This window comes from Labrus bergylta, chromosome 13, assembly GCF_963930695.1.
Source record: "Labrus bergylta chromosome 13, fLabBer1.1, whole genome shotgun sequence".
Lineage (NCBI taxonomy): Eukaryota > Metazoa > Chordata > Actinopteri > Labriformes > Labridae > Labrus > Labrus bergylta.
Window position 1 is genome coordinate 18,297,989 of NC_089207.1, and position 12,282 is coordinate 18,310,270.

Here is a 12,282-nt window from a genome sequence, read left to right on the forward strand (position 1 = left end):
ATTCCTGGTTTCACTCTGAAAACATGACTGAAAATTGATTATCACAAACATAGTTTAGCAAAAAAAAAGTGTAATAGCTGGTTTGTTGGCTACAAGTGGAGTGATGGCGCGCAGGTATGATCTGTCGGCATGTTTGTATAAATGGACAGAAGACCCGAGACTCAGGAAAATACGTTTTTTGGATAACTTTGATTTTTTTTTTTTTAAATCTACATTCATGTCCCAGCGTGTGTGTGTGTGTGTGTGTGTGTGTGTGTGTGTGTGTGTGTGTGTGTGTGTGTGTGTGTGTGTGTGTGTGTGTGTGTGTGTGTGTGTGTGTGTGTGTGTGTGTGTGTGTGTGTGTGTGTGTGTGTGTGTGTGTGTTTTCCTGCATCCCTCTGACTTCAAGCTTCTCTGGCTAAGATTTCACTGAAGAAAAGAAAAGTAAGAGCTATGTTGGTTGTGAAAGCGCTCGGGCTGTTGGAGGCCTCTACTCTGGTTCTATTGCACCGTGTTCTGCAGGAAAGCTCTGGAACTGGTGGGTCGGTTTGTGTCAAAAAGTCTTAAAGTTGGAAGCCGGATTGAGCCGCGGCCCCTCCGTCCTCCCCTCCCTCTCGCTGCGGCCTCCGTGCGGACTCAAGAGCATCCACACCGGTCCACCACCATGGAGGGGATCTTGCCGTAGATGATCTGCTCCTTTCGGTTAAAGTAGAGCATGTTGATGGGCGACATCTTGGTGGGGGTGCAGCAGGGGCCTGCAGTCCCTCTGGGGTTGGCTTTGTTCACGAGGTGGGTGTGCGGGTACTTCTGCAGGTGCATGTAGTCACACTCCCCGGAGCAATAGTTGGCCTTGTAGCGCTTTGGGGCAATAATCCAGTCCCAGCCAAAGTCTTCAAAGTCCACTGTGAGCGGGTAGCGGCAGCACCGGGACTCTGGAGAGTTCTCATCACAGTCCAGGCCCGGGTTTCTCCTGACTCGCCTGGGGCCCTCAGAGACCTTCACCTCCATGAAGGGTTGCTGCAAGGAGAGTGTTTGTGAATAACTTTGAAAACAGCTGATTTGCGAAAGGAGGCACATGACAGATTTCTGCTTGCATCCTTTAATCTGCTACCATTGACCTCTTACAGCTGGCTTTCAAATATGGCCCGATAATATTATGAAACTTTGAGTTTTAGAGAAATTAAATCATCTCTCGGTTGGTTTGCCTCAGCCCTTGAGGTATTCTAATTGCTTTAGAGCCTGGTGCCAGTATTTGAGCCGTATGATAAGTGTTTGTCATTGATAGCAGCAGTGTGTATGAGCAGGCAATTACTTTGATTTGCACAGTCACACAGAATACTTTGAGGAATGTGGGGCAGGTGAACTTTCAGGTAATCCAGCAATAAGATTTCAGCTTATTGTGGACCGGGCATCTGTCCAAATGCAGGTACATGAAGTCTCTGTTGATTAAACACTTTCAAGAGTCTTAAATCTGGACTCTTTCTTCCAGCAGTGAATTGTATGAATGTTAGACCACCTGCTGACTCTGCAAAAGCTCTCTGTAAACTCAAACCCCTGCACTCGAATTTAAAGCCCCAGAATAATATCCAAACACATTGTCCAAATTGTTTTCAAGATTTTACAAACTGAATTTATAGACAGAAACTGAATTTATAGACAGAAACTGAACTTATAGATAGATGTGTGTTTCTTTTTTTATTGTAGTAGCGTCTCATACTATTTCGGATGCTGCAGCAGTGAATACTAATGCATTTAATGATATTCAAAATTTCAGCTCAATACAAAATAAAAGTTCATCTCACCAGTCCTTCCTCTCCGGGCTCTGCGGAGGTCACAGCCAAGTCGTTTCCCCTCGAATCGAAGGCGTTAATCTCGATGCCCCAGTTGGTCTCCGGCTGTCGCAGCCACACAGTCAACACTTGTTTCACGTCTATACTTTGCCAAGAGCTGACCCCGGCATTCACTTCGATCTTCAGGGAGCGGATGCGTATGTGTCTGTTCCCGTCTGTGACCGGCATCAGGCGGGAGATTTGCAGGAACACTGTGGTCGCCTCCTCCGCCGGGCGCAGATGCACCCAGAGTTGAGCTCGGACTATTCGATTGGCTTGAAACTTTTGGGTGAAGGAGAAAAAGCAGCACTTTGGCTCTGCGTCAACTTGGACGATGGACTCGGCTGCAGAGAGAAAGAATACAAAAATGATGTTCTCTATGAACGGAACACATGCAATTAAAATTGTATTGATCAACAAAAAAAACTTGTATAAAAGTATCTGACACAAGTACACCAATCAAGTTTGGATAACCTTACACTATTGCGCACAATGACCGCACAGCAATGCCCTAACAAAATGCCCCGACCCATGCTTATAATAAATTACTATAATCTTGGTAATGTTGTAGTTTGTTTATTTGCAACATCACAACCTAGTAAACATGCGTGGTGTGATAATTAAGCGTGCTGACAGTGTCTCTCTTGCGCTTCGCCCGTGCGTAAAAACCTGTTTTGTCGACTACTAAGCGCGTCTTTCCCCATTCTGTATTTAACAAAGATAAATAAGCACTCACGTTCAGTGGCCATCATCATTATTGTTTCCGTTGTGGCATGCTCGTCGTCCTCCTCCATCACCACATCCTTGTTGTCGTCTCCCAGCACGTCGTACTGGTCCAGGAGCTGCTGCAGCGGAGGCGCTTTGGGCAGGAGCTGCTTCACTATGTCTCTGCTGATATTAGGAGCTTCTTTCATTCGCAGTTTGCTCAGAATCTGAGATTTAATGGCGTTTAGTCGCATGGTTTTAATCTGCTGCCGGACCTCGCAGGTCGCGCATTGCTCCGTGTCTTCTGGGCTGGTGGCGGAGGGCTGCTGGTTCGTCTCCTGGTCACTCAAAACTACTGCACCCAAAGCGATCAGCAGGCTAACATACAGCACAATCTGTGACAGACGCATTGTCTCTAAGGTGTGAAGTTTAGTTTGACAAAGATCCCTTGATGTGTGCTGGACCTGACCTGCCCGACTGGTTTGGATTAATGTCCCACACTGATAGGCATCATAGTTTATCAGCGCACACCTTTTTATACTCCAACTTTAGCCTCTTTTGTGTCGTCAAAAAAGATGATTGGCTGGACAGGCAACAATGAATTTTAACCGACTGACATGAAAACTTTTTTTCGTTGTCAAACCATAAAGGGACGGAGACTGTGAGCATGTGCTGAACGCGTCTGCAGAATATTTACTTTTATTTACTGTCATTACGCAGAGACACAGACCGGACTGTCTATAACGCAATATCTCCCTTAACTAATTAGACTTCATACTTCATGAAAGGGAGATTGTTTTAGTTATTTTATGCGATAACACTTCACAAAGGGGTACACATAGACTTAATGTAATGTTTAACTATGCAAAACTAAAGATGATTTAATGCAGATTAAATCATGAAATCCTGTCGCTCATCATTAACCAAAACTCCAGTATTGCATCAAGCATGTTTACGGTTTGCTGAAAATCAATACAGATCAACTGGATTCCAGCCGCGTCACATTATTTCCGATTATTTCATGTTTGCTCCGTTTCTTTGACTGTGATCAAGCTTCCTCTTTAACCAAAATTGTTGTCATACGCAAACATTTTGTGACGTAAAGCGTCATAAATAGACTTAAAAAACTATCTTGATTATTCTTAATATGTGTCTAAAGTCATAGTGACCTGGTTGTTTGTCAATGGTGAGCAACAGTAATAGCCTACATTAATTCAGGAATTAAAGCACCATGCCTCCTTGTGCATTATTACGCATTACTGAGGTATTGTGTATGTTCCTTTTATGGTGCCAGAGTGTGCTGCATGTTAATATGATACACATTGTTCAAAAGTAAACACACAAAAAACTTTAGATTTTGCTTCTTTTTTTTTTTTTTTTTTTTTTTTTTTATAAATGTTTTTACTTTGGCCACAGTAAGGTTATCACACTTGAGTTGTCTTTAATAACAGGTTCATGGATGCAGAAATCTGTCTGGTTTTGGAGAAACATTTATTTCTTGAGAAAAGAGAGTTACTATTATAAGAAGTTCTCGCGTGGATTAGTTTCTAGCGGCTCATATAACTTTAGGAATGGAGCTAAATCGTTGCCTTTAAAAGTCTATAAAATTACTACAAAGAAAGATATTCCCTCTCCTCTCCTTGGTAAAAACCTGGTTTCAGTAGCCTAGTCTACATAAGAGGACAGTGCCACCTTGTGGCGGATTACAAAAGACACATCAGAAATTCAACCACCTGCAGTATGACCCAATAACCCCTGGGTATCAAATACTCACAGTCAACAAATGCAGTCAAATGAGCCATCTTTTGCAAAAACCCCGGCCAAGCAACCCGCCCTTGAAAAATAATGCGTGTCTATATCGGGGTTTACGGTACAAGTGCTTAGAGCACCAAAAAATAATGAATGCGGCCGCGTATTTCAGCAAAATATACCATCAGTAATAACTGCAGGCAGAAAGAAAACACAATGTTAATTAAAGGTACATTCTGCTCAAATTGCACTGAGACGCTTTGATATTTTAGTCATTTTGATTATTTTATTTTGAAAAATCTGTGACAGGTGACAAGAAACTTTCAATGGATTATTGTTCCTCATGTCCCTGGCTGTGGTCCTGAGAAATCTCAGCAAATTTTACTTTATAGTTTTTGAGATAATTAAAGGTAAATTCTGCTCAAATTGAATTGAGATGCTTTGATATTTTAGTCATTTTGATTATTTTATTTAAAAAAAAAAAATCTGTGACAGGTGACAAGAGACTTTCAGTGGATTCTTTTTCCTCATGTTCCTGACTGTAGTAAGTACACTTTTTATTTTTTGGAGAAGTTCTCCGTGTCGCCGCCAGATGGCAGTGTTGCAGCGGCCCACGGTGGTTCAACGCCGCTCTCAGTGCGCAGCGCTCGGACTCTCTCTCCTCCTGAGCACCGCTGCAGATCGATCAAACCGTGGAGCGTGGATCCGCGGAAGTCAGTCTAGTCCAGACCTCTCATTTCATCTCTGCTGCGGAGCTGCACACACTGCCGACCGACGTGAAGGCAACAGGGAGGTAGCTCTACCAACATCCTGGGATTTTTTTGTGTGTGTGTGTGCTCAGAGATTATTCTAAAATCCGGGTTGGAGCCTTATTATCCTACAACAACAAAACCAGCGAGCAGCAACAGCAGCAACTTGGGAGGAGATGATTTCGTGCTAAAAAACCTTCAAGTTTCAAGTTCACGTCGCCCTGATGCTGTTTGAGGTGAGGACAGAGGAACCGGCGCGACACCACATGATGTCCGGATTATTGTTTACTTGAACGACCTTGGATTATTTCTTCTATGGCCGGATTCTGTTTTTGTTGAAATGGAGACACACCTGATGCTTTGTCCAATCCCTGTTAAAAGTATGTACATCTCTACAATATCACAGCACATTCTGAGTACAAATAATCTCATGCTTGCAGACACATTTTCCAGAGCATGTTTGTTTCTCAAATAATTCAGTTGTCAAATTCAATCCCAATCCCACGTGTCTGTCAGACATATAATGGATGCTTCCAGAGCATTAGGAACATTTACATTAAGGCATGTTTACATCAATTTAAAATCCTCAATTTATTATCAAATTCTGGCTGCAGATTTTGAGTTCAGTGTCCTGTTTGCACCTCTGAATGTTGTTTTACTCTCAGGGAAACTCCCCATTCTGCATAAATCATTCATGGCCTCAGACTACAGCATGCATCTTTGTGAATGAAGCACATGTTCACTGTGCACAGAGGCCTGCAGTCCCAGAAAAAAAAGGAGCTGTCACTGTGAATCAGGCTGCTCGGCTCCACCAGTGTAACAGATGGGAGACGAAGGCTTACAACCAAACAGCATCAGTGCACTCAATCTAGAGACAGACGTCCCTGTGTCATGCAATAGCAAACAGGCCGAGGGATTGAGTCATAAAACACTGTGAGGAAGAGGAGGGAGGGGGTGAATGATTAATACGTGGATGTGCAGCGGGTTAGAGCGTGGTTAAATGTGACCGTGCAGAGGTGCCTTGACCTCGAGGATCACGTAGTCGCCACGTCCACTGTGAGAATCGTTCACAATCCTCTCCACGCTCCCACCATCTGGTATTTGTAGTCTGCACGAAAATAAATCACTAAAATCCTCTCTCTTTTTATTCCCCCTCTCTTTATCTCTCTGCAGCAAAGGAAGGAATGAAGTTAAAGGCCGGTTACAACATCAGCAGACCTACATAGAAATGGACCCCTTTGCCTCAACACCCTCTAAATCAGCAACACCTTTTACTTTGTACTTCTGATCGTCACACATTTGGGTGCTCCGATATGGAGGAAAGCAGGAGTGGATGACAGGAAGGCGACTCTTGCAGAGAAAACTCGAGAGGCACAGAGTTGCTTCAGGGATGAACTGACCGCTCACTTCCGAGAAACAAAATGAAAACATTGAGGTCTAAATTTGAACTCTAAAAAAAAAACTCTTTCTGACGCCATAAATCTCTCTCTCTCTCCCCCCCCCCCCCTTTTTAAATCAAACCAATGCTACATCCTCCAGAGTATGGGGTGCGTTAAATCCAAAAGGAGCGACTCTGCAGGACAAAATGCAAACTCTACGGAGAAATTCGAAGGCAAGTCCAAGAAGTTGAAGGGTGAGAAAGCGTACTTGGTGCATTCAGAGATGGGATCACCTGAGATCTCGGCGCCGGTCAACCCGGTGCTGTTGGAGTACGCCCACCGGCTCTCTGAGGAGATTGTGGCCCGGGCCGTGCAGCAGTGGGTGGAGGTAGACCGCCGGTACAGCGATATCCCGTACATAGAGTGTGATGTGCCATGACATGGGAGGCGGGGATGTCAAAGTGGAATTGGACCGGGACAGGTTGAGATGGCCCTGACCTTGACCCTTAAGGTTCGACATGTGATTAAACAACAGTCTCACACTCGTTCATTCGGAACGTATCCTTCAAGCATTTACCTGCTGGGGGCCAGAATATGAATGAGCTGTCACTAATTCAGCTGTGACCTACTTTGGGATTGGATTATTCTTGAATTGAGCCTACAAACCCTCCTCCGGAACAGCCAAAGCACTCTGATCTGGTTCTCGGTTCTGTGATTATCTGCATCAGAGCCGGAGTGTTCGCCAATCGGGTATCATCTTTCTCAGACCTTATATGTCCCCTCTCCAAGTAGGTGTTGGCTATCCTGTGGCTGGACTTACAGCGCAGGGCGAGAAATCCCGTCAGACATTGCCTGGAACCAAAGTGAAACGACCCTGTCCGGTGATGCTGCAACACGTCCAAGATGCTCTCCTCTTACGGGGAGAGTTATTAATAGATCCCTTCATCTGGCGAGGGCACTTGAAAATCCTCCCTCGTATCATCGGGACAGAAACACGCCCAGCTGTTTGGCTCCTTCTGGTCTGACAAACGGCCTGAAGTTCTCCCTTAATGGCCTCCCTGGAGACTCTGCGGTTGAGCTGCATTGTGGAGCTTCTTCCTCGCTGTGTTTGTCCCTCTCGCCATTAGGCAGCCTCGACCGCAGCCTCAAAATGGATACAGGAATTCAAGCGTTCAAATTATGCATTTCCTGCACTCCAGGATATTCTTAATACACAAGACACCGTTGGAAAACTTTGACTTCAGGACCCAGAACATATTTGAGCAGCTGCTCTCTGTGCCACAGAGAAACCAGTGCACAAGAACAGTGACACACTTTCCTAAAATAACTCGTCAACAGAACTGGAGCTTAAAAAAAAACACAGAAAAACACATGATCGTGGCTAAATTGTAAGTGATTTTACATAGACTGTATTAAAAGATGAACGACACGACAGCTCGCCTAAAGTGAAGCCAAAGCATTTGGAGCTCCCCCTCCTAACTGTCTGCAGTATAGGTCATAAGCCCTGCCTCCTATTTGTTAACAGATGGCACAAATCAAACTAGAAAATCAAAACACACGTCAAATAAAAATTTTTGTCAAGCATGGTTTCTGTCTTAATATTTAGTTCTTATCGTGCTGATTCAAGTCAGAGTGTGCATTATTCAGAGAAGTTTAGTTTTAAGTAGTTTTGCTCTAAAAGGGAAGTAACGCCATGATTGACAGCTCAGTTGACGAATGTGGATCCCGCAGCTATGTGTGTGTGAAACGTTGAGAGGAGACTTGGCGAACACCAACAAAAGAGTCATTGAGTTGCCCATAACCCTGAGTGTCTGCTTCAGAGCGACACCATGTGTTGTTCTGCATTCACCTGTTTTGCAATTTGAATTTTAAATGTGTGTTTTGGTTAGCGGACGTCAACACCTCGGCTCCTCTAGCCTCTGGCTCCAAATGAAAAATCGCTCCGAATGAAAAATTGTTGAAGGAGGGGGATTTTGGCTTCACTTTTGCGCAACAGGAAAAGGTGGAGATGCGCCGTCCATCTTTATATACAGTCAAAGGTTTTTGAAAACATTGTGTCATTGTAAATGAGGAAACCTGCCATTTTCCCAACAGAGAAGAAAAGCACAAATATGCCAACAACAGAATCCATGACGTTTATGTTGTATGTGTACATTTCTTGAAATAGTAACAGAGGGAAAAGATTCATACAAGAGGACAGAGTCGATGTATTTGGAACTGCCAAAGTCTTAACTGAATGTTACTCTGGGCCCACACAGTTTAGGTGAATCGTTTTATACAGTAATATGTCACACAGGCCTGCTTTTTGTTGAGTGGACAGATGACGGCTGAAGCTGCTGGCCTGGCCTTTAAAAAATATTTAAACTGATGTCAGTGGACGTTAACCCACAATCTAAATCACATCACTAGCTTTGCTTAGCTAAAGCAAGTTGATAGATTGTTAGAGTTCAACACAAGTTTGTAAGCCATATTAAACAGTGGAGGAGTATTCTGTCCACATGCCTTCTCTTTGAACCGCTCCAGTGTTTTAATGTTAACATAAAAAAAAAACAATCAAACACAGATGATCTTCAAGACATCAGAATAGGAAATCTAACCACTATAGTTGCAACGTTCCTGCCGTCTAAAACTGCCTATCTGAGAGAGCAGAAGCCTCGTGTAAAAGCATTTAAAGTCTCTGTTTACAAGCTGTAATGTCATAGTGATGGTTGATCAGAGGGCTGCTGGCTGAAGGGTTTCTCCACAGAAACATGATGTGAGCTAAAAACTGCCCCGTCAAACACGTCACTTACATTATTCAAGACATGATACGAAAAAAAACAAAAAACATATTATAAAAGTTGCACTAATCCGTGCAGGCAGATGAATCTCTCTCGGGGTCTTTCCCCAAAACATGTTGTGATCAAACTGCAGATTAGAGATGATCTATTCTGCACACGCCATATTCATAAATCTTAATCTGATGCTGTTTGTTTCGCTGCAGATGAAAAGATCAACGTCACCGCTGGGCTAAAAACAGCTCTCTGTGGACTTTGGATTTGACGTTTCAGTAGAAGAAGTCAAACCTGAAAGCCTCATGAAAGTAAGAGTTGGGTCAGTTCATCAAATTTTAGGTGCTGGTTCCTTCACATTTCAAATGATGGAGGAGGGCGAGTCATTTTAAGCAACATGTTGGATTTCAGGACATGAAATGATAGTGAAGTATTGCACAAGTGATGTTGCCATAATGCTGTTTTGTGAGTTTTTTTGACAGTGCAAAATGTTTGATTTTCAGTTTAACGCCCCCCCTTAAGAAGGTTTTATTTCACTCTTTTTGGTCTGTGTGTTTACGAATTCACCACACTTTTGTTTTGTTTTGCTTCAGATCAGATTTTGTGAAAGGAAAATCTGATATTCTCTCTTCAGCCTGACATGTAGGGCTTCGCTTTACAACTAAAATCTACATCAGTGTGAACGCCTGTCTTCTTTCAAACAACAGTCTTCCAATTCACGCTTTTTACACCGACTGAGAGACTGCCAAAACTTCCCTTTAAGAAAGAAACGCTTTATTTGTAGTTTTAAAAGTCCTCCTCTTTGAATGATGTCACCGCAGCAGGTGTCCAAAAGAAGAAGTGCTCTTTTGGCCTGGTTTAAGGTGGTTCCTGGTTCAATATCTGGATACAAATATGAAGAGGGAAAAATAAGAAAAGGTTAAATACAGTACTTGATTGTCCTCCAAGGGGGAATTTGTTGTCACAGCTTTGCACATTTGGGACACAGGTATACATATATGATCACATGGCACATGAAGTAAACATATAAACAAACAGGAAGTAACACAATGAGAAATGCCAGTCAGCATGGGAGCTTATTTAGAGTTTCAATCGCTGAGGGAACAAAGCTCTTTCTAAAGCGTGCCCTCTTCCAGGTCAGAGTCCTGTATCTCCAACATGATGGCAGAAAGAGTGCAAACTTCATGTTCTTCATGTTTTACACAAATACCTGTGTTTGCAACTTTTCTCTCCCGTGTCCAGCATAAATCCAAAATGTTGTTTTTCACCACTCAATTGGCACCAACTAACCCGAGGAGAGCAGAAAGTTAGCTAAAGCTTCATCCAGCTGCACAGAAAGTCGTTCAACATCAAACGCAGGCCTCCGTCCAGCAGGTCAGATGTTCCCATGCCGAGGGAGAGAAAGCGTTGCTTGTTCACATCAAATAGTTTGTCTTACTTCTTGTGAAAAATTCAGACTTTTGCCATGTGTTTATTGTGCATGTTTGTACCACAATAATGATGAAATTGTGATTAATTGCACAGCCTTAGTTACAACTACCCATTCTCTTAATTTAATGTATCACCCATAGAGTCAGAAAACAGTGAAACAGCTAAGCAAACAATGAAGAGATGTTCTTAAAAATGTATTAAAAATAAAGGAGACATCGAAAACTCAAATGTACTAAAACTAACACGTTTTTTAGCTTGAAAAAAGAGGCTATATTATCAAATCAGTAATCATAAATAATTGTCAGAAGTTGATTTATTGTTGCACACTTATTTAAACGAGCTTCTTGTGGGTTCTTTAGCAGCTACAGCTCGAGAGACACATTCCCCTAGGAGGAATCTGCTCAGTAACAAGAACAAAGAGCCTTGTCTGAATTTAGTCTTAATAAAATGTGAAATTATTGTTTAAATAACTTAATGTTTCATGGTGCTTTTTGAAAATCTGGTACTATTTATCAATTTAAAAGCTTTGCTGTGAGCCTGAAACCAAGTCAACAGATCCAGCAATACACAAACTTATCACAGGGACATTTTCAGACCTGGTTCTGTTGCATTTTGTGTGATCACAGGGTTTGGACTCATATCAGTGTTTAACTGCTGGGATGAAAGACGAAAAAACACAAGAGAAAGTTGTGGAGTTGATTATAAGGTGAAACACGACGAGTGATTGGATTAACAATGATGAGAAGTTTGATTTGTCTGCTGCAGAAAAAGTCAAGATTCACCTCTGGGATGCAGATCCATGAGCGGAAACATGTCCAAAAACAAACTTAAAATGTGTGATGTTTGTCATGTTATTTTCCCCAAACTGTACGTCCAATCTCTGTAAAAAAAAAAAAAAAGATGATGCCAATAAAATCAGATTTATGCCTTCTTTAACTGAAATATGTCTTTGTAAGTACACAAACATCTCTGTACTTACCGATCACACTCAGACCGAAGTCTTTGCTCTATACACACAGGTGCTGTTAAACATACGAGTGACTCAATATTTGTTGAAACACCTGTTTGATAAGACAGCTGGACTTCCTGCATCCTGCATGAGCGTGAACAAACAGCAGGCTAAAAGTTCAGCTACATCCAACACAGACGTGAGGATTTATAAGTGACTGCTGGCCAGTGTGAAGAATAAATGGTGGCAATAAAACACAAGGTGTTTATCCTTGATGCAGATAGAGACACTCAGACTTTGCTTTTAGTGTTTGTGGCACTTTATAATCTACAGTATGTGGGAGGTCGTCCTGTCTGCCCACTGAGTCGATGTGAAGGACTGAAAAAAGCCTCAGACTGCACAATGGACACAGCTTATGAAAGGTAGATGTTACAATAAGGTTTTAATAGAGCTGCACTGTTGATGTAAAGCAGGTGGAGAAGACTGACCTAACTCATTCTAAACAAAAATTCCAAAAGATGATAATAATAATTACGGTGATGGTGATAAAGATAACGTTGACGGTCAACAGAAAATATTTCAAACCCACTCACCCTCTTTGTCCAGCCTCTTGCCAAACCAATGCACAGGTAAAAAAAAACAAAAAAAAAGCCACGCCCATTACAAATTACCAGAAACTACATCAAACCCATATAAGGAGCAAAATATAACAATTAATCAACCGAGGTAGAAATAATCAAT

At 42.4% G+C, this 12,282-nt stretch overlaps 2 protein-coding genes across 3 annotated transcripts; one reads left to right on the forward strand and one right to left on the reverse strand.

The window, feature by feature from the left end:
* Positions 1 to 227: 227 nt before the first annotated feature.
* On the reverse strand, positions 228 to 3,030 carry mstnb (myostatin b). The gene is made up of 3 exons (XM_020633141.3): positions 2,545 to 3,030; positions 1,782 to 2,152; positions 228 to 996 (listed from the first exon to the last, which is right to left on the reverse strand). Exons 1-3 carry the CDS (start codon positions 2,921 to 2,923, stop codon positions 616 to 618), a joined length of 1,131 nt encoding a protein of 376 aa, XP_020488797.1. The 5' UTR covers positions 2,924 to 3,030; the 3' UTR covers positions 228 to 615.
* Positions 3,031 to 4,937: 1,907 nt separating this feature from the next.
* On the forward strand, positions 4,938 to 11,528 carry LOC136181252 (small membrane A-kinase anchor protein-like). Of its 2 annotated transcripts, none has more exons than XM_065961927.1 (2): positions 4,938 to 5,391; positions 6,185 to 11,528. In XM_065961927.1, the coding sequence occupies exon 2, from the start codon at positions 6,554 to 6,556 to the stop codon at positions 6,827 to 6,829; it is 276 nt and encodes a 91-aa protein (XP_065817999.1). In that variant the 5' UTR covers positions 4,938 to 5,391; positions 6,185 to 6,553; the 3' UTR covers positions 6,830 to 11,528. The 2 variants fall into 2 exon arrangements, with proteins under 2 accessions (XP_065817999.1, XP_065818000.1); XM_065961928.1 differs by having other exon boundaries at positions 4,938 to 5,247.
* Positions 11,529 to 12,282: the final 754 nt, after the last annotated feature.

What these genes read in the sequence shown, in the direction of transcription:
- mstnb (XM_020633141.3), bottom strand. Translation starts at nt 2,923, where the DNA reads ATGCGTCTGTCACAGATTGTGCTGTATGTTAGCCTGCTGATCGCTTTG. An exon ending in AATGATGATGGCCACTGAAC is followed by an intron (nt 2,153 to 2,544) that starts GTGAGTGCTTAT and finishes TTCTCTCTGCAG; the next exon opens with CCGAGTCCATCGTCCAAGTT. An exon ending in AGCCCGGAGAGGAAGGACTG is followed by an intron (nt 997 to 1,781) that starts GTGAGATGAACT and finishes CTCTCCTTGCAG; the next exon opens with CAACCCTTCATGGAGGTGAA.
- LOC136181252 (XM_065961927.1), top strand. Translation starts at nt 6,554, where the DNA reads ATGGGGTGCGTTAAATCCAAAAGGAGCGACTCTGCAGGACAAAATGCA.